Source organism: Canis lupus, chromosome 10 (assembly GCF_003254725.2).
Source record: "Canis lupus dingo isolate Sandy chromosome 10, ASM325472v2, whole genome shotgun sequence".
NCBI classification, from domain to species: Eukaryota; Metazoa; Chordata; class Mammalia; order Carnivora; family Canidae; genus Canis; species Canis lupus.
In genome coordinates, this window is record NC_064252.1 from 51376750 (window position 1) to 51399301 (window position 22552).

Here is a 22552-nt window from a genome sequence, read left to right on the forward strand (position 1 = left end):
GAAGATTCAGAAAATCATGCTTACATTTAGCACATGATGGCCTCCTATATTTTCTATTTGATTCTATTCGGTTGCCTTAAAATTGATGGTCTTGACCCACTAAATTGATATCACTACCTACTGATGGGTCATGACTCGGTAAAGTATTTTATTTATTTATTTATTTATTTATTTATTTATTTATTTATTTATTAAAAATTTTATTTATTTATTTACGATAGTCACAGAGAGAGAGAGAGAGAGAGGCAGAGACACAGGCAGAGGGAGAAGCAGGCTCCATGCACCGGGAGCCCGACGTGGGATTCGATCCCGGGTCTCCAGGATCGCGCCCTGGGCCAAAGGCAGGCGCCAAACCGCTACGCCACCCAGGGATCCCCGGTAAAGTATTTTAAATTCATGCTAAAGAAAGCAAGACAAATCTTAGTGCATTTTAAAAGAAAAAAATTATAATCCCTATAACATGGTGTTTGAGACTTGGCTTTGATATAGTATTACTTTTACTTTCAGAAACCCTTCATCATGTCCAAGCTGAGAATTTCTTGTATATTAGAACAAAATTCCATAGGTAGGTTGAGTTCTTGTAAATATGGTACCTTGGCAAATGTCATCTTGCACCCTTTTGTAGGTAGAGAAAGTATCTGTATTATAAAGGTTACAATTTGCTGTGCTAAATGAAATTTGTGAAAGTATCATGTATCCTAATTCCTATTTCAAATTTTTTTTTCACACTGGCATCCTACAGTGCTTTCTTATATACTTTCCACCTCTCCCTACAGTCTAAGATGATCTTGCAGAATTTGTACATTTAGTCTCTTAGGAACTGACTGAACTTGCCTGAAATACCTTCTTTACTTATTTTATTTCATGTGCTATAATATGTGTAAATAATCATCTGTACAGCTCAGACTCCACAGGGCAATGAGGTTCCAATTCTGGTTGAGGCACTCAGTTTCAGTAATTTTAGTTGTGTAGGAAAATGAATATTTTTAGAATGAATAGCAACAGTTAATAGGGGTGGTAAGCAAGGGAATTTAGTGGGGATTTTCTTTTGACTCCTGTTATTAGGTTAATATTATGTTGTTTTCATGTAAATATACTCTAATATGCCATGTGGGAACTTGGTGATTTATAACTAGAAAGCTAAATTATAAATAGGAAGGCTATGGTAATAACTCTTAGGAAGAAATTCAATATTAATAAAGAATATTGCACATTTCAAAGAAGAGATTATTTCTAATTAGGAACACATTTATTGAAATCTTTGTGACATAAAGATTCTTAATTTACATGTGGACTTAATACATTTTTGAGGAAATTAAAACCAGGCCCTTTATAGCACATGTTAGGAATGGAGGACAAAGTAACTTTTAAAAATATTTTGTATGTTTAGAGGAGTTATTCTGGACTAATTAACCCTTCTTTGTCATTTTGCAAACTGCCAGTGATAATACCAAACATGATAAAAACCCATAAAAAACTTACACAAACCCACAAGGTAGAATTAAAATATCCTGAGCATTTGATGTTTTTATCATTTATGTATAAAGGATTACACAGATTAAGAATACACATGAGACCATCTCACAAGGGGAAATAACTTCTTCATAAGGATTTGTCTTATATTTTAGATATAAAAGTGAATCAACTGAAAAAATTATTAATCATCTACCATATATAAGACTCTAGGATAGATAGAGTAGGAGGAACAAGCAAAAGAGATGAGTTTATCACTAAAAAATTTATAAAATAGATGAAATAAGAGGTATATGGGTAAGGATAATAACACTCAGCATGTAGAATAAAAGATGAATGATAGGGATGACAGGTCCAAAAGAAATCCAAAGAGAAATTGTTGTAGTCACATATTTATTATTTATGCCTTACTTTATTTCAGGTAAAGGAAGTATCTTAAATTGGATTAGGGAGGAGGTGGATTAGGAGAGCTTGGTAACAAAGATAAACCTGTGGCTGGGGTCATAAGGGGGGGTGCAGAAGGAGGATAGGTAAGAAGAATGTATTCTGATGGTAACAATGATGGACATATTGTGGGACATGCTAGGGAAAAGCAAGTGGAACAGTTTATTTCATGCAGAAGAACAGCAGGAGACCAAGTGAACAAATTTGAGAATGGAATATTAGTCTTTGAATATTAGTCTAGGAGCTAAAACTTTATAGGTACTGATGAGCTACTCAGGATTTTGGCAAATATGTAATAGAACGAAATAGGATTTTAGGAAGATTAATCAGAGGTGGGTATGAGAATGTGGACATGGCAAAGATTGGATATGATAAAAATGAGGAAGATACGATAGCACTTCTGAGGTAAATGGGAATGGCCCATTTACTTGTGGGGCAGCAAGAATGCAAAATACAGACTTGATGTAGAAGATATTCAATGACATTCAACAACTGGTAGGTCTTAGTGAATGATAGGATATGAGCATGAGGGAGAGAGTAAACTAACTCTGTTGAAACTTAAATTATCATATAGAGAATAAAAATCAGTATTTGTGGAAAAGGCAACAAAAGTTATTTTCAGAGGATATATACAAGTACTTAGGCTCAAACAATATTTAAGAAGACATAATTTAAACAGTTTCTCCACAAGGATGTATTTTATTTTATATTTATTTGACTTTCTGCTTTTTTGCTTACTTAGTTGTTTTGCTTCTCCCTCTGCCTATGTTTCTGCCTCTCTCTGTCTCTCATGAAATAAATAAATGAAATCTTAAAAAAAATATGAAAAACATAGAAGAGACACTTTGTAAAGCTTATGATCTTCTATAGGCTATTTTGAATCACTTTACATAGTGGCATAAAGGTTGAACGCAGATGAAATACATAGTCTAGTTATGACTATACATTTATTTAATAAAATGTGAAAGGAGAGCTTAAAAACTGGAAATAGCCCAGATATCCATCATCAGTAGAATGGGAAACAATGTTAGAGTCTTAAAACTCAGCAATGAAATGGAATGAACTACTAATTCAAGTGACAGCTTGGATGTATAGCAAAAACATTGAGTTGAATCACAGCAGGCTTACAGAACAGTGTATACTGTATGATTCCATTTATACGAAGTTCTAGAATAGGCAAAACTAATCTATGGGGAAAAAATCAGAACCATTGTTACCTTTGTGGAATGGGAGTGAGGGATTAACTAGGAAGGATGATGAGGGAACTTCCTGAGGGTGCTAGTGTTCTGTTTTCACAGAGGTTTGGGGTTATAGGGACTTAGGCATTTCTCAAACCTCATTAAATGGTATGCTTAGCATTTTTCCATTTTACCATAAAATGCCTAAAACGTAAAATACTGAGCCTTGGTTAGTGATAAGCACACTGAAGTGTCTAGGGCTGATGAATACTGATGTCTGCAACTTGCCTTATTTTTTTATTTCTAATTTTTTGCTTTCAAATTTTTAATTTTAACAGACTTTGACAGAGTATTTTACAGTAAGATTGAGTGGAATGTAGAGAGATTTCCCATATACCCACTCCCCCACCACACAACACACAGCCTTCCTCATTATCAATATCCCGTACGAGGGTGGCACATACGCTATGATGGATGAACCTATATTGACTCATCAAAATCCATAGTTTATGTAAGAGCTCTTTGTGTATATTCTATGGATAGGATAAATATATAATGGCCTGTATCTACCATTATAGTATCACATAGATTATTTTTAAATTTTTAAAAATTTTTAATTGAAGTATAGTTGACCCTATAACATTATATTAGTTTCAAGTGTAAAACAGTGATTTGACAGTTATATATATTGCAAAATGCTTACCACAATGAATGTAGTTACCATCTGTCACCATACAGAGTTATTATTACAATGTTATTGACTATATTCTCTATGCTACACTTTTCATCCCTGTGACGTATTTATTTTATAACTGGAAATTTATACCTTTTAATCCTCTTTACCTATATTGCCTATCTTCCCACCTTTCTCCCCTCTGTCAACAACCAATTTGTTCTTTGTACTTATGAAGACATTTCTTTTTTAAGTTATTTCACTAACACCCTCTAGGTCCATCCATTCATGAGTGGCAAGATACCACTCTTTTTTTTTTTTTTTTTTATGGCTGAGTAGTATTGCATTGTGTGTGTATGTGTATCTGTGTATGTATGTCTATATTTTCCAAACCTCCTTCATTTTAATCTGTCTGTGAACCCTTGGGATGCTTCCATATCTTGGTTCTTGTTAAATAATGCTGCAATAAACATAGGGTTCATATATCTTTTCAAATTAGTATTTCTTTTGTTTTTGATAAATGCCCAGAAGTGGAATTACTGGGTTGTATATTTCTATTTTGATTTTTTTTTGAGGAACCTCCATACTGTTTTCCCCAGTGGCTGCACTAATTTACATTGTCACCAACTGTGCATAAGTGTTCCCTTTTCTCCACATCCTTACCACCACCACTTGTTATTTCTTGTCTTTTTGAGTCTAGCCATTTTCACAGGTGTAAAGTGGTATCCCATTGTGGTTTTCATTAGCATTTTTCTGATGATTAGTAATGTTGAACATCTTTTCATGTGTCTGTTGGTTCTGTAGGTCGTCTTTGAAAAAATGTCTATTCAGGTCTTCTCCCCATTTTAAAATCAGATTATTTGATTTTTTTTTTGGTGTTGAGTTATATGAGTTCTTTATATTTGGATATTAACACCTTATCAGATATGTCATTTGCATATACTCCTATTCACCAGGTTGGTTGCATTTTTGTTTTGTTGATAGTTTCCTTAGCTGTGCAAAAGCTTTTTATTTTGATATAGTCCCAATATTTATTTTTGCTTTTGCATTCTTTGCCTGAGGAGACTATCTAGGAAAATGTTGCTAAGGCTGATGTCAAATTACAGCCTATATTTTCTTCTTGTAGTTTTATGAGAGAAACTACATTTTAATTTTAATTTTAATTTAGCTGCCTATGGCTAGTGGCTACCACAGTGTATAGTGCATCCCTGGAGAGTGTTTTTCCAAACTATCTGAGGAAAAGGACAAGTTATTTTAAATTTAAAATCTGTTATATACTAATATTTTAATAAAATGCAATATAAAAACACTACAAAGATGAAATGTGAAAAAAAAAAGCAAACCCAAAGATAGGTAAAATACCATCTCATTTAAAAATTTTTAGATTCAACATAAATTACTGTCAAAATTGCTAGAAATTTTTTTTTTAAGATTATTTATTTCTTCATGAGAGACACAGAGAGAGAGGCAGAGACATAGGCAGAAGGAGAAGCAGGCTCCATGCAGGGAGCCTGACATGGGACTCGATCCTGGGTCTCCAGGATTAGGCCCTGGGCTTAAGGCAGTGCCAAACCGCTGAGCCACCTGGACTCCCCATTAGAAATGTTTTTAACACTCTCAGCTTCTGTGTTTTATGTCATCCTGTACCAATGGCAATTTTTAGACTGGCAATGGTCATGGATGACACTTTAAGTTAGGTAGATGGCTCTTTTTTGCCTAGTGTGTGCCTAAGAATAAATAATTTCCTAAAACCAACTCCTTATGTTAAAATTACTAGTACAGATCATTTTTTTACATTTTTAAGCACAATTCAGTAATGTGGTTACTGATAAAATAGTTAACACTCTGTACAGCAAGTCTTGTCTGGGACAGTCGTATATTGACACTGCAATGGAGACAACTTCAGGGCGGACTGAGAAGGCTTATTTGATCCAGTGAAGCCATTTTTGCAGTTGGAGGTATACGCCACAAAATCCTTCCTTCTATAAAGTTCAGCCCGACGTTTACAGCAGCCAAATTTGCTCAGCAACAGAAAGAAATCCCTTTGGAATGCCTTTGTGAAAATTGCATACAGAAATGGATTGGCACAAGAATTGACAGGATAAAAAAGAACCAGTAAAACTTTAGAGTTGGTTACTGTGATGAGGGGCATTTTGAAGGCAGCTGAGATGGCAAAAAAAGAGATTGGTGCCATGCAGGTGAAATCAGTGAAGATAAGGACCGCCATTTTCTTAGCAATCTTTGTATCTTTGTTGGTAGCCATCAGCTCTGGATTTTGAACTGCAAAATAAATTTTAATGTAGCAAGCACAAATGATGATGAAGGCCACCACATTGAGTATCAGGATGGTTAATATGTATACTTGTGAGAGAGTGGTTTCTACATCCATGGGGAGGCAAATGCTGACTTTCATGTAATTGCTGACACCCACAAGGGGCAACATGGCGATAAGAGTGGAAAAGAGCCATCCCCCAAGCATAATTGGAATGGCATGTCTTAAACGCAGCTTTTGGTCCAGCTGAAGAGCATAGGTGATGGTGTGCCATCTTTCTAGTGTGATGACTGTGAGGGTGTAGACAGAAAGCTCACTTGAAAATACAGTGAAAAAGCCAGCTGCACTACACCCACTCCCTGTCTGCCAGTCTATGGCATGGTTATAATACTGGCCTTTGGTTTGGGAATCAACTGAGGCAATGAGCAGCAGATAGAGCCCCATGCAAAAGTCTGCAAAAGAGAGATTGCACATGAGAAAACGGGGCACTGTCAGTTTATAACGACTAGTCAGGAGAACAAAGAGAACAGTCACATTTCCCACGATGGCTAGGATATTAATCAGCCAAATCAGTACCCTAAGGAAGTTATAGCCCATAATATCTTCACAGGGATTAAAAGCATCTGGTTCAGGAGCACATCGGAGTATCTTGGGTGAGCAGAAACCATAGTCATAATCCCAGTCACTCAGTTCACTCTCAGCAAAGACGGCAGAATAACTGTAAGAAGAATGTTTTGTCTCAATGTAAACTCAAGGGATTTTCTATGATTCTATGTATCAAAAAATTGAAGAGTCATCCTTAGTATTTTTTCTTTTTAAATCCCAGGAAACAAAGCTACAACAGCCTTAGTCTTAGGTTTATTTGTTACATTATCTGAGAACTCTGAATTGATAAGGAATTCCTTAGGGGAATGAAGAGCAATTTATATTTATCTCATATTGATGCAAAGACTTAATGAAGCTGTTTACAGGGGATGATTTTCCTTTGAAAAAAAAATTTAGAGACACAGTATGTGCTTGCTATGTCTAAAAGAATCCTTTCTTGGCATTTTCTTAGGTATTTATCTCATTTAGTTGCCCGCCAAACTGCTCTCAAGCTGCGTGTCTGTAGCAGAACACAAATGGGTAGGGAAGGCTCACACTGCTGAGGGGTGTTAGCTACGGGTAGACTGGCTTGCACATTGGTCCCTGGCTAATCAAATAGTGCAGGTGAGAAGTGGAAAGCAAGGATGGACTACTAGAAACCTAGCAGGAGATGATAGACATGAACAATAGGGAGAAATGTTCCCCTTGGAGAAATAGGGACAATAGATACTCTTTAAGGGGTATGAATCAAATTCAGAGAGTGAATTGGAGAGGGACTCCATCTCTACTGATGGAACAGCCCCACCTCTCCACCCGCTTCCTCCCATGCCTACTGCAACTAACGGAGTTCAGGTTTTCATCCTTTCTTACAGGATAGTTACATTAGTTCCACCCCACCCCCCCAGCATCCATCCCCAATTTTAGCCCTGTCCTAGTCCACTTGTACCTTCCTCCTGGAATAGTCTTTCTTAAGTACAAATGTGTTCAAATTTTTACTAGGTTCTCACTGACTATGGGATAAAATCCAGACTCCTTGTGATGACCTCCAAGTCCTAAATGATCCGGGTTCTGCCTCCCCCTCCAGTCTCACTTCCAGGAAGCAGTAGTGCTGCACAATTCAGAACATGGGCTCTGGAGCAAGACTGACTGGGTCCCGGTCTTTACAGGCTATGTAAACCTGGGTGGGAGAGTTACCGTCTCTGCCTCAAGCTCTTCATTTGCCAAATAGGTATACAAGTCATACTTCCCACATTAGGGTTGTGCTAAGGATTAACTGCATTAACACCTATAGAATGTTTAGAATCATGCATGACACATATTAAGTGCTCACTGAATGTTAGGAATTCTTATAATTATCTTTTGCAGATACCTCAAGCAGCCTTCCCTTCAGTTAGATGAAATGACTTGTGGCTCTCAGAATCTACTCTTTCATCCCTCTTTGTATGTGCTGTTTCTTCTTCCCTTCCTTTTTCCTCATCTCTGGCAAATTCCTCATCCTTAAAGGTAAGCTTCTTTATGAAGCCTTTCTTGATTCTACACCTCCAAGGAGTTTATCACCTCATCTCTCTGCCATGGCTGCATTTAAGGACTGTTGTAATTATCAAACTATACTGCCATTGTGTGATGATGTGTGTCTTCTTTAATAGTCTGTGAAGCTATTCTTTAATAGCTTTGAAGGCAGGGGACTAGGTCTTATTTATTTCTGAACTCCCAGTGCCTCACACAGTTTTGGCACAGACTATCCATTCAATAAATGCTTGTGGAATGAGTAAACCAGGGTGATCCTGGCTCTGAGAGGAATTGAAAGGATACAGGGACAACGAATGTGTACAGTATGATGCATGTAGTCTCAACAAATTTTCTCTTTGCTCATAGTCTGCTAATATAATCTTGGGAGCTAGAGAAATGGGCATAATTTTTCTGTCAGGGCTATTACAAATATGTATTTTACCTTAGGGTTTTTCACACATTAAAAAGAGTATTTTTCTCTACTCTAAAAATTTAGCTTCTCATGTTCTGAACAAGGAAGTGTGAACCTAATTCAGGGAGTGGATGAAATATTCGAGCAATACAATTACTGAAGGGAAATAACACAGATTTAAAAAAGAATTAAAAAATCTATGATCTGCAACTCCAAAATGGTGCTAGAAATTCTTAGAAACCATTTTGGAACTAGTCAAGGATTGCTGCTATGCATAGGATATTGCACAGGAACCTCACCTGCTTTATTACTAAATATAGGTGTATTTGTCCTCATCTCATGCCTTTTAAGAGAATTACCTATTTTTTTTAATCTTTAAAGGGATGTGGTGGTTATAAAGAATGATGAAAGAAAATAGGTTATTTATTTGCATTAGAAAGGTTCCTAAAGACCATCTAAAGACCATCTCACTGAACCTCGCATTTTATTGGTGAGGAATCCAAGGTTAAAGGAGGTGAGTGATTAGCCTAAGATCCCTAAGGTGTAGTAGCAGCAGCGGTAGGTAGGTGTTCATATCCATAGAGTAAGGGCCTTTCCTCTACATCACTGTCTCTCAGTCAGTGCTTTTCAGTGTGGTCCTTGCACTATTTCCATCAGAATCACCAGAGTGTTTGTTAAAATGCAGATTCCTGGCTTTACCTCAAACCCAGAGTCAAATTCTCTAGGGACAGAGCCCAGGAATCTGTTTTTTAAGCAAGTTCCCTGGATGATTCCTACAAATAATAGCCTTTACTAAACCAGGTGAAACCTTTCCAACTATTGCTACCTTAATTTCCCTTGCTCCTTTCCCCTTATCAAAACGACTGTAGCAGCTATTAATTAAATTGCATCAGAAGCACTAATTCAAAGCTTCTAAAAATTCTGCCATGATTTCTGAAGACATTTATATCAATAGGAGGTCAAACATGTTCCCTCTCTCGTTCCTCTGGTCCTTTGCTCTTTCTTTCTCTGCCCTACTGAGCATGTGTCTAGGAGTTTTTCTCCTTGGTGATTTGTCTTCAGACCAAATACCTACCTCCTGCCACTTACCTTTGTGTCCTGGGACAGCTCCTAAGGGCAGCAGCATGCTTATTGACAAAACCCAGCAGGGAGCAGTCTTTAGTACAGAATGGTATGAATGGACCCCATAGGCCTACAACACTGAGTCAGAGGAAGGAGAGGCCACTCCCATCACAGTGAACAAAGACAGGAGGAAAGATGGAGACTGTAGGAGAACAATGGGGCCAGCCCTAACAGCAAGGACACTGAGATCCTGGGGAGAGTAGGTAAAACTTAGTGCCTGGCTCTAGAATTTCTGAACTCCAGGGACTTAGGAATAGCTAGGTAATGGGAAGGAGGGTGGGGGAGTATATTCTTTCTACCTAGATTATTACTAATTTCTCATAGTTTTGGGGATGCTGGAGCTTGGGGGATTTGTTTTAAAGCAGTGTTAGTGTAGCAAACTCAAGATTGTAGCCTTATTTGGGAAGGCTTGGGGTGGGACTGACAAGGATTATTGAGAGTGGGCTAAAGTCTCCTGTCCAGGAGTGTTTCCTATTGATGAGGAAAAAAGCCATAGGTTACAAAAGAGTTACAAGGAATATGAGTGACAGACAAAATATCAAGACAAGAACAGAAATGATAAGGAAAAGGAACACTGGAATATACTTGGTGTCGGACCTAAATGAAAGAGAAAAGAAGGATTACAGAGTATGCTATTTCTAACGTACCCCAGATGCTGTCACATTCTTTAAAGACTCCCTTCATTCTCATGGTCTGAAAGCCAAATGATATTCCTGCTGCCCCTCAAAGATGAGGAAAAATGTCTCCAAAAAAAGGTAAGTATTGCCCAGGGATTCCCAGTGTTACAGGAACATCACTGCCAAGAATTCATATCCAAAGCCGAGGGTCTTTCCATCATACCACCCTGCTACCTCTATATAACTTGCAGATTGATGGGGGAAAAAGCAAGAGAAAAGAAAAGAAGATGAAGAGAGAATGGAGAATGACAAGGTGTCTTAGAAGGGCATCTGGTTTTGTAGCCTGAAAGACACATGGGGGGAATAATAAAACTTATAAATCATAGTAAATGTGGCACAGGGACACTGGGATTATCTTTTGAAGCATACTCTTTTACATTTGAAGATATGTGAAATGCCAAGGCAGCCAGGAAAAATGTTAAAAAAAAATCAGTCAGTAGAATAGAAACAGAGCTCCCATCCAGTGTATGTTAGCGATAGCATTGAGGTTGAATAATTTTAAGCTCCAGAGCATAGTGGTCAAGGTGGCCTGAGTCTTTTTAAGGCAAGTGGCTACTTCTAGAAGCTATGTTTGCAATCAGTTACTTTATGGAATGCTGACCACTGACTAGTGAAAATTTCTACAAATTAAACTATCATTTAAGCAAGCCTTTAATGACCTCAGAATACCTACAAATAAAATTTTAATTTCTGAGAAGAATTTAATTGTAGAATGAACATGAAGATACATTTTTAGAAGAGTTTTTTTTTTAACAGTTAAAAGAGATGTCTGATCAACTGGATGCCGCTTACAAAGAAAAAAATCCCATTTTTAATCTATTAAAAAGTGCTTTGCAAACATCCCTCCAATGAAGACTTTTATCAGAAGAAAATCATTGGCACTGATAATAAGGTGCACAGAGAACGAGACATGGCTTCCTGAGTTTCTTTGCATGCAAATACTTACAGCATTTCATTATCTGGTCTCCTTGCTGTGCTTTCACATTGTTTGGAAAAGTTTTCAAAAATGGAAAATGAAAAATTCTGCCTGAAAGAAAAAAGGTTTTTAAAAAAAAAACAGTTGAGCTTTTGGTCTTTAAACATGATCATGTCTATTTATGCTTTGTTCATCCAAATTCTTTACCTATTATACCAGTGATGTTCTGTACTATTGTCCTACCTGAAACATTTCCTGGGGAGAGAGTAAAGGCTTCAGAACTGTTATTAGAGTGCTTCCAGCTTAGATAAAATGCTCCGGAATGCTAAATGTTTTGTGTGGGCTCAAGAGATGAATAAACCTAAATCGGTCATGTTGAATCATGGGTTTTTCAATGCTTATTAAAAACTACTTTTATGGTATATCAGGGTTTGCTCCTTACCATTCTCTTTACCACATTGCTCTTGATGAAGAAATAACCATTCAGAATTCATGGCTTTGAATCGTAACTGGGAAATCTGTTTTATAAGGATTTGAAGATACTATACTTGATATTATGGTGTGAATTTTCTGCCTTTTTTTCAGAAATCTACGTGGGTGCTCCCTACTCCTCCATCGTCCCAAGAAGTTTAACCTAATGGAAAGGGGGGGGGGGAGTATCAAGATATTAAAAGAGACCTGTACTTCTATTCCTAAGATGAAACCAAAAGGAGGTTCCAAGGAAAACTGGATGAAGATACAGAGGGAAAGAGAGAAAGTGATGAGAAGCTCAACCTTTCTCCAGGAGGAAACAGAAATGAGGCAATTGAAACTAGAGATTTCTATATATTATTCTTCTCCAATATTAACCAGACAATTCCTTGTACAGATAACTTTGTATACAAGGCAGGAAAGTGGATAATACAGCAGAACTATTTGACCTACTGGACCTGCTTTCAAAAATTAATCAGCTTGTTATTTTGGGTCAGGCTTATAAATCCTCAAATTTGGATCAAAGTATGCGTGTGTGTGTGTGTGTGTGTGTGTGTGTGTGATGCTGGCTCTGTATCTGACACTTAAAGTGAACCAATCTTATGTGTGAACCAATCTATAGTTAACAGGAAATGTGGTTGTTCTTAGCCTTCAGTTGATAGCACTGGGTTCCATCTACTCTTTTTTGAAATTTTAATCATAGATACCAGGGAGGTCTTTGGGGCCATCTGCCTAGGCAGCTGTGTGTGTTATCCAGGCCCAGCAGCTGCAGGGCAGAGGGTGGCTCAGAGTTTGCATAAACATTCCACTGGCTCAGCTTCAGGCTCTCTGGCCTCACTAGCATCCAAAGTTTCAAGCTTTAAGGATACAGAGGGAGTCCATTAAAGCTTGTAATCCCAATCAAGACAACTTCTATGTGACTATATTCCCATCTCACTTTGATACTGGCCTACAATTGCATACTCCTGTCCTCCCCTTTTTTTACCCAGAGGTAGTCTCTTTCATCTATTGGAATAAATATCCCCTGAACTAATGTTTTCACATGCCAGTAATTTCAGAAGGGATGTGACCTCTTTGCCACAAAAGTTCAGGTGTCCAGAATCAGCTTTACCATAAACCAGTGTCTGTATTGTTCTTCAAATTGGTCTCTCACCAGCTTTGCTACCTCCAAGCCATCCTTCAGAGCTGCTGGAGTGTTATTTTACAAAAGCAAATCTGGGCAGTTTCACTTTGAGTTCTTCAGTGGTTCCCATCCTCTGAACAACCTGGCCCAGGCACTCAGAGCCCATCACAGCCCTTTTCTCTCTGTTTTCTCTGTGTACCCATAAGTCACCTTGCTCCAGTTTTTCCAAAGGACTTCCATCCTCGGTCTCTTGCCTTTGTGCCTTCACATGAACTACTTTGTCTTCTTGGCATGGCTTTACCCACACCTGCCTAGCCAACTCCTACTCCTTTCTCCAAAGCTCAGCAGAAGTCACTTCTGCAGGAAGCCTTCCAGAAGTCCTGTTGCTGTTTAGAAACTCTTCCTCTATGCTCCCAGAGTATTCTGTTCTGTTCTTAGCACTACTATTACATCTGCTGAATTGTACTTAAACATTGGTTTCTTGTGTGTTGCCCCCACACAGCTGTTTGTGACTCTGGGAGGGTGGGATGAGCTCTTAGTTATCTTTGTATCTTCAGATTTTTGCACAGTTTGGAACTAAGTGCTCAATTAGTATTCTTTGAAGCTCAGTTAATGGTGCATGGCTCTCCGAGTGCTTTGTCTTCTTGGTTACCTCAAAACTTCAGATAGGGCTTCATGCACCTCTGCAAGGCACAAAGTAGATGCACAATAATACATGTTGGTTGATTTATTATAAATAGATTGATTCCAAACAAAGACAGCAGCATCTTAGTGTCACTCTTCTAGCACGTCATCTAATTAATTGAGAATATCTTCTTAGCCTGAATAATAGCCCTGTAGGGCAAATGTTTTCCCAACTATGAATTGTAACCCATTAGTGGGTCGTGGAAACGATAGAGTGCATTGGGACTAGTATTAAAAACACAAACACATGAAATAAAATAGAGTAAAATAGACAAGAAAAATACGTGTTTATCACACACGTAAAAAAGTACTGTGTGTGTTTTTTTTTTTTAACCTATGTGACATGTATACTGGCTTGTGATGTAAAAAAAGGTATTAGTATGTATCTCAGTCGAAAAAAAAGTCTAGAAAACAATCTTTAAGGAAAGAATGAAATCCTGCACACTCTGTCATGCCGTTCTGGATTGTAGAGTATCAGTGAAATCAGTAAGATGTCCCCACTGGACACAAATCAGCCAGGAGCTCATGCCCTTTTTGTTCTGACACTAAGCTAATCCTTAGGGAGCTAGGATTCTGTTCTAAAATGAAAGATGGTCTTCTTGCTGGGAGAGAAATAGCTTAAAAAAAGAAAAAGGCTTCTTTTGTGAGAAGAGTTTTGTGTCCTTTTTTTTTTTTTTTTACTAAAGATTCAGATTTTACTAAGATTAGGTAAAATTTACTCTCTTGCGCCTATTTCCCTCCTTCTTTAAAAATGATTCTCTCTGATAAAGATTAGAGCTAATCTTTAAAAGGCCAGTTCTGTACTCCATTTTGCAATAGCAATTATGGCCTGATTTAAGGTTATAATTCAGTTAGCCCAGAATAGGCTACAAAGGTCTTGCGGCTGTAGGGTGAATCAACTGTTCAGAATCAGTTTTCACAAGGAAACAGGATGGCTCATTTTCTTCTGGTCTCTCTGAGAGTAACCTCATGGCTATGGAGCTGATCTAGAGCAGGGAGTGAAGGGGCAGGAAGCTGCCCAAAGTTGACTGTTTTGAAATCTGTTTTTACCACAGCTTGGTAGGCTCTACCTTTTGTTTTTTACTTACTCTCTTTTTGGCAAGTTTCTAAAAGCACAGCAGTGGCTGGGGTAAGTCAGTGTGGCATCCAGGAGGCTGGTAAATTTTTCCCTCGATGGCAGTTTTTTTAGAGCGTAGGATGATGTGGCAATGAGTGTCTGAATGGACCCCAATCCATAGCTAGGCAGGGTTTGCAATTTGGTGGAAGAAATATCCCTGAAAAAGGGAGAAAGCCTTTTTGCTTATTTTATACATTTGATTCACAGAATGAAACCTCCTCTCAATAATAGCATTGTTCTAGGTTCTGAGGAATCTTTTCTCTATCTTGCCTTTCCCCTAAGGTTCTCCATTCAGTTACTCTCATTAAGATCTAAATTCAAAAAAAATTATGCTGTGCTTTTTTCCCTCATATGCACCCCATTATTCCTTTCAAGGTTGAGTGTAACTCCTTTTTTTTATTGTAACTCCTTATATCTGCCATATATTTATTAACATTTCTCTCCCCTTCCCCCCATTCTTTTTTCCCCTCCTTCCCTCCCTCTCCCTCTTTCCACTTAGCAGACATGAAATAACTTTTGCTTTATGAGACAGCAGGCACATGCAGTGACATCAGCTTTTGTGCTGTCTCCCAGGGGGAGATATTCAGGGCTTCAGATGCCTCCATCTTTGACTGATCAAGCCCTGCAGGGTAGGTTTTCACTAAGCACAGGCCAGTTATACTATTAAGAGCTGCTATATGGCCTTAGCTGTCATCTACCTGGGAAGCAGACTTTACATTCTCTAAAAGGCAAGCTGGATTCATCAGTCGAAAGCAAGCAAGTACTTGGCCATGCAAACAGAACTGTGTGGACAGCATAGGTTTTGTAAACAAGGTCCCAAACTCGTTGGTTTTTCTAGACAATGTCCAAGAAAAGTCTAAACAGGTTAAATGTGAGGAGGAAGATAAGTTAGTGGAAATTTTAAAATCCTGCCCACCTCCTCAGTGGTCACTGCTAATGTCCCATGAAACTTTTCCAGAAGCACAGTCACCTTCAGCAAGTTGTCCCAATGCTTAGTGGCCAGCACATGGAAAGGGATCAGTAGGTGACTGATAGACTTGACAACATGGAGTGAGGGCTAGTATAGGTCACTGGTGAATAGTCAAGACAGGAGAATTTATCTCAGGGACTTCAGACTTCTGCTGCTTTTGTGTCCCTGTTGACTGAGGAAACCAGTGTTCTTATCCTGCTTTATAGTGTTATCTTGGATATGTTAGGGATAGAGCACATAGCTCTTTGCAGGCAGGTGTTTTGTGTGTGTGTGTATGTGTGTGTGTGTTGCTCAGGGGATATATTTTAAATTAGGATCCTAGAAAAGGCAAGGTCTCATTATAAAGGAGTAAATCTCTGATAATATATTTTCAGTCTCATGGAAGACCATGAGTGGAGAAAATATTTTTGGGTTGTGGGTGGAAGGAATGCCTCTAGCCACCACATACACCCTAAGGGTATAATGAGAACAGCTGCTTGTGAAATTAGACTAGGTCTGCTCCGATTGTTCTGGACAACACAGTGTAAGTGTCTCTATTCTAAGTAAGTGGACCAAGCAGCTCTTCAGGCAGGATGTCTTGTGACCACATTAACTTCATCATATACTTTGATCCAGAGGCAACTCTCTTTGGCTGTCCAGTGGCTGGGTCGTTAGCCAGCTTGCTGTAAGAGCTCTGCCTACAGGGTGTGCTAGACTGCAGAGTTGCAACCAACCTGCATGATTGTGAGTCTGCTGTACTTTGAATATGAGACATATAGACAAGGACCTATGGGATAGGGGGGCAGAAGCTGAGACACAGCAGAGAAAGCAATGGGCCTGAGTCATGAGGTAGTGGGAGCAAAGGTCATGAGGTTGAGTGGAGAGTAGAGAGAGAGTCAGAACTGAGAGGGACAGAAGTTAAGAAGTTGAGAAGATTAGGAGTTGTAGTGGTAGGAATTAGGAAGTAAACAGAGTCAAGGGTTGATGATTGCAGGAATTAAGAAGTGGAGTCAGAATAGATACTGGCAGGAGCTGGGGAGTAGAAGTCAGAAGTTGACAGTGTGGGGGCTAGGAAATGGACATACTAGGGGTTGACAGTAATGGGGGCTACGAACTGGACACAGTGGGGGTTGACAGTAATAGGGGCTACGAACTGGACACAGTGGGGGTTGATAGAAGTAGGGGCTGGGAACTAGATACAGTCAGAAGTTGACAGTGGCAGGGCTGGCAGTGGAGTAGAGTTGACAGCAGATGGAGTCAAGAAATAGATAGTCAGGAGTCGATATTGGCAAGAACTAAGATGTTGAGTTGGGATTTATAATGGTGGGAGATAGAAAGTAGACAGAATTATGAGCTGATACTGGTAGGAGCTGGAATGTAAAGAATTACTGGATTGGTTCATTCCTTCCCCTGACCCAAACCCTGAACCCTCATCTCATCTCATCTCATCTCATCTCATCTCATCTCATCTCATCTCATCTCATCTCATCTCATCTCATCTCATCTCACGGGTAAAATCCTTATAATGGCCACAAGGTCCTCTGACCTAGCTGTCTGCCACTTCTCTGTCCTTGTGTTCTAGAACTCTCCTCTTTGCTCACTCTGCTACACTGGCCCCTTTTCTGTTCTTCTAATACACAAGGCAAGTTCCTGCCTCTCGGCCTTTGCTCTGCCCTTCCCTCTACTAGAATGCCCCTCCTGCTGATATCCACATCACTTGCTCCCTCACTTATTTCAGATGTTTGCTTAAATGACACTTCTCAGGATCATCTCCCTTGACCATCCTCTTTAAAAGTAACTTCCTCTCCCTAGAATTCCTTCTCACCGCCCTCCCAACTGAATTTTTCTGCCTCACAACCAACACCATCTGCATACTATATATTTTATTTCCTTATTTGATCCTTGTCTGTCTTTCCCCATTGTATGAAGGGAGGGAATAAGAAATATTTATCTTATTCTCTACGGTTTCTCTGATGCCTAATCTAGTGCCTCCATACAGTATGGACTTATAAAATAGGTACTGGATAAACAAATGGATGAATGAATAAACAAACAAATGAGTTAGATTACACTGCTCACTATCCTTTTAGCGCTTTCCTTACTTGAAAATCAAATGCTTGTCTGCTTTGCCTATTTATTGCTGTCTCCCCTAGGTGACTATAATCTCTTTAGAGGCAGGAACCAGAGCTGTTTGGCTCACCAGTCTCTCCAGCATGCTGCCTGATAAATGGGACATGTTCAATCACGGCTTGTTGAATCAATGAGTAACAGAATACTAGAGTAGGGAGTAATGGACTTGGCATCTCTGTGGAGGAAAGAGGTCACCCCATATTAGAGCTGCAGAGTGTCTGGAGCTCTGTTGCATTTCTCCTCAAAGTTGACTACAACTGCAGTTGTTTCCTGTGCGATATTCAGGCTTTCTAAGGCCTTGTCAGGAGACTAGTGATTCAATTTCCTGTTCCTTTATAATTTCCCCCATGTCCCCACACTAAACTCCCAATAGCTGAGAAACCTCAGTTCTGCTAGTTGTACCCTCAGGGAGCCTGACATAGAAGCTCAGCTCTGTCCAGACAAGGGCCAGGGGCAAGTCAGATCTCTGGCCTTCGGATGTCTGTGAGTGGATGCCAGGTGGGCAACCACCCCTCCTCTGCCAGCATGTGACATGGCCCTCCATCCTTGGTATTATAGACTGAATTGTGCTCCTCCAAATTCATATGTGGAAGTCCTAACCCCCTAGTACCTCAGAATGTGACCTTATTTGGACACAAGGTCTTCACAGAGGCAATCATGTTAAAATGAGGTCACTTGGATGGACCCTGATCCAGTATGATTGGGGTTTTTATAAAAAGAGCGAGTGGCACCTGGGTGGCTCAGTTGGTTAAGCATCTGCCTTCAGCTCAGGTCTTGATCCCAGGGTTTTGGGATTGAGCCCCATGTCGGGCTCCCTGCTTAGTGGGGAGTCTGCTTCTCCTCTCCCTCTGCCCTTCCCCCTGCTTATTGTGCGAGTGTGCTTTCTCTCTGTCAAATAAAGAAATAAAATCTTTAAAAAAAAAAAAAAGAGGGAAATTCAGAGATAGGCAGTTACACACAGAGATTGCCATGTAAAGGCTAGAGTTATCCTCTCACAACCAGAAGGCACAAGCAGTAGCAAGGAGAGAGGCCTGGAACAGATCCCGTCTTCACAGCCCTCCTAGAATGGAAACATTTTCCGTCATGTAAGCTCTCCAAGTTTGTGCTATTGGTTAATGGCAGTCCTTTCACAGTCCTTTCACATGATTCTCCATGGACAAGCCTGCGGACAGTGTGGCTGGACACCCTAAGAAGGCCTGGGTGGGAAAGGAAGGTAGCACCTCTGTACTCACAAGATGCTGGGTCCTGTGGCCCCCCAGAAGGCTCCATTGTGCATCTTCTCTAGGTGTGCATTTTCCTTGAGCTCCCTGTGGGGAAGGACAGGGTTCTTAGTGGAGTTTGCCCTTTATGTACTGCCAGTCACCGCTGCACATACACATGTGTGGAGCAGCCTGCCTGCTTGGTGCTCAGCGTTAGAGGGAAAGGGAACTAGAGCGAAAGCAGAGAAGGGCATGCCAGTGCTGGGCAAATGGTACAACTGCTGGAGTGTGTGTTTGGCACCCCGCCCCCCACAAGGTCCCCCCTCACTTGGTAGGATGCTTTGTCCAACAGCTTAAAGTGCTCACCCCGTCCTGTCCTGGAGTGAAGAAAACTTGCCGCCACACATCTGGGCAAGGATGAAAATGCTGTTCCAGTGTTCAAGGCTGAAGGGTGGAGGTGCAGCCTCCTCTGTATCTGGCACTCAGCTGCTTTGACCTTGGAGGTCTGAGTTGGCTAATATACTGAAGTTTGCAAAGACCTTACTTGAAAAAGTAGAGTCTGTTCAAAGTTATCCCTTTCATTATGTTAATTGTACTCTTTTCTTTCAGGTGTGCATTCTCAGTGGGTAGGAAAGGGGAGGAAGAACAGCCAATGTAGAAAATTGCCACACATCCTGCAGGCCCCACACGGGGTTCTGTGCTGAGTGTATGATTGGTGCCAGGTATGTGTGTTGTGGAAACAAAAGGGTTGAGGGCCACTGCTGTTAAGGCTATGGCACAACCAAATACTGCTACACAGTAGCTACCTGGGCCTTCTGTTCCCTTGAGTTCCAAACAGAGTGAACTGTTCAGGAATAGCTCAGCCTGGCTCTACTCCTGTCTGGGCCCTGAGGCTGGTGTCTCCCTCTCTGGGTGGATGAGGGAGCTGAGAGTGAGGTAGGTCCCTAGGCTCAGCTTTTAAGTACTTTCTTCTTTTAAGTACTTTCTACAAGAGAAGAACGGTGACTCAAAGAACATTCTGGAACATGCATCCATTGTTGGTGTGATGATTTCAAGCACGGGAGCATGATTCTTCTGCATCACTGTTACAGTGTTACACGGCAAAACAAATAGACCAATACCCACTCCCCTCCCCTCCCCTGCAGGATCCTTAGGCATCTTAGCTCGTTTGATAGCTGTACATCCTTTTCATTGTCTTTCTGCATGTCTCCACGTCACGCCTGCCATTTAAAAACTGCAAAAGCCCCTGGATCTTGCTCCCTGGGTGGCTGTTTTCCACAAGCTTCTACTAAATGTTTTCCTTGGAAATCCTCAGCCCTTCCATCAGAATGCACCCGTCAGTCTCACACATTTCCATGCCCTGGGTGTATTTCCACTTTCAAAGAGATGAGGTTGTCAGAGTCAATTGCTGTTTAAAATCTAAATCAAAAGAAAATTTCCTTTCCAAACCTCCATGGCTCTTCTTCCTGATTTGGTTTGTTTTAATTATGTCCTGCTATGGTCATAAATCATTGAAATGGGGCTCTGTGAGCAAATAATCCTCATGTCAGCCAGGTCAAATTAATTGTTCAAATTTCATGACAGCATTTCACGTGTTTTATTAAAACTCTGATCTTTCTGTGTACTGATAACTCTGCATTATGTAACTCAGTTAAAAATAAATTTGTCTACCACATTTTTCTGGGGTCCTTCTCATGTTCCCAAGTGACACAGCCATCCAGGTATGAGAAGCACAGGCAGGATAACCTCTTGAAGCACAGTAGGAGATCCCTCAAACTCCACCCAAAAATTTTTAAGTGGGGTGCTCTGGGAATGGTAGGGATTGCCCCTCAGAACCCTGGAGGTGTCTGAAGGCAACAACCTTCTGTTCTGCTTCTCTCCATCCTATCTTGCCTTGGTAAATAGGAAGTTTGAGAACTTTCTAGGGCTTTGGTGTCATCATTCTGAACAACTTTGGACAGGCCCATTTATGAGGAAGGTGCCAGAAATGGGTTGAATGGATAGTTTGAAAATTTTGCTTGATGGTTTTGAAACCTACTTCCACTTCTCTGCCTTCAGTCTTGCAGTGGGCCTCCTTGTTCTTAGAAAGACTCTTTTCCATTTTGCCTCTGAGTTCTGCATGATTTATTCTGCTCCATCTCCAGGTTTGTCTCATACTTATTTCCCCTTGTTGACTCTCCAGCCACACTGGCCTCCTCTCAGTTCCAAGAGCTTACAACTTCTTTTCTTTGCCACTTCAGGACCTTTGCCTGTCTTGCTTCCTCTTTCTGTGATGTACTTCCCCTCCTTACTGCCACAGTGGGCTCTTTGTCATCTTCTAGGCTCAGCCTAAATTTCATGTCCATATGGGAGGCTATCCCTGGGCCCCTAACCTAATCCCTTGTACTGTTGCAAATCTCAGCAATGGGTTATTTCCTTCACAGTGTATATCTCTATCTGCAATAACTTCACTTCTTTGTCCTTTTGTCTGTGTCTTCTGTTAGAACAGAAGCTTCATGAGGGCAAGGATTCTTTCCACTCTGCTATTGCAGACCCAGGTCCTAACATGGTGCCTAATATACTGGTGATACTTAATAAATGTCTACTGAATGAATAAGTGAATGAAATTGATTTGTGTTCTTGGCAAACTGATTTGTGTTCTTGGTTTCCTCTTTCTTGCAACAGTGAGATGTGGAAGATACAGAATCTTGACTAGTTGGACTTTAGGAAGTTCATACCCATTTTGGCATCACCAAGGCAACTGGAACACTGCTGACCAAGGCTCTCCCTCCTGAAGTCCTGTTGTCCCTGACCTCCCAAAGATGCACCCTGCTGGTGTCCCTCCCTCTCCATTTGCTTTTGCTCTGGCTTTTCTTCCTCCTTTCTTGTTGTCCCCCCATTTTATATTCAGTTTTCTTATTTCCTTTATCATCCAGGTGACCTGAGACAAAAGGTCTTCAGTTGTCCCCTCTATTCCGATAGCTGTTGTCTGTCCCTCCCTGGTCCTGCACCTCACACCCCAACCCCTGTCCTCCCTGCTAACAGATGAACCTTCATTACCCCTCTCACTTCACGTCCCAGAACTTTCAACAGCTTCTCATTTTCTACAGAAGAGAGTCCAAATTCTTTACTGTGGCATCTGAAGCCCTTCCTGCTTTGTCCCTAGAACTTTCTAAAAGGTATTGTTTGCTGTTCTGTTGTCACATGCTTCCTCCTCTGGGCCATTCTCTTTGTTGTCTTCTGCTTGGAATGCATTTTCCTTCTCTCTTTGCCTGTCCAGCTCAAAGTCTACATCTCTCGTGAGGCTTTCTGGAATTTTCTTCTTTTCTGCCTTTGAATCTTGGAGGACTTTACTTCTCTCAGGGGAAGCAGCATATTTTGCCTTCTGTTTTAGTTACTACTTAGTGTATGGTTTATATACTATTTGGCAATGCTTCTTCCTCGGCCGTAAGCTCTTGTGGGGCAAATGCCAGGGCTTATTCATCTTCATTTCTACCCCAAATATAGCATTTTCCTTCAAACACAGCTGATGCTTGGCAAACACTTGTTGAGTGAATGAGGCATCTGAAAGTACTGTGCCAGGAGAGGATAGGATTTAAATTTGGCACAAACAGATTCAATTGGCTACAGCGAACTCTT

At 40.3% G+C, this 22552-nt stretch overlaps 1 protein-coding gene across 1 annotated transcript in view; it reads right to left on the reverse strand.

The window, feature by feature from the left end:
* Positions 1 to 1227: 1227 nt before the first annotated feature.
* Positions 1228 to 22552, reverse strand: part of LHCGR (luteinizing hormone/choriogonadotropin receptor) — a 65445-nt gene continuing 44120 nt past the window's right edge. The window contains exons 10-13 of the mRNA XM_049115070.1: positions 18968 to 19042; positions 14628 to 14813; positions 11292 to 11372; positions 1228 to 6758 (exon numbers count right to left, since the gene is read on the reverse strand). Of these exons, the coding sequence (XP_048971027.1) occupies positions 5606 to 6758; positions 11292 to 11372; positions 14628 to 14813; positions 18968 to 19042 (1495 nt within the window). The 3' untranslated portion in view covers positions 1228 to 5605. The remainder of the gene's footprint in view (positions 6759 to 11291; positions 11373 to 14627; positions 14814 to 18967; positions 19043 to 22552) is intronic.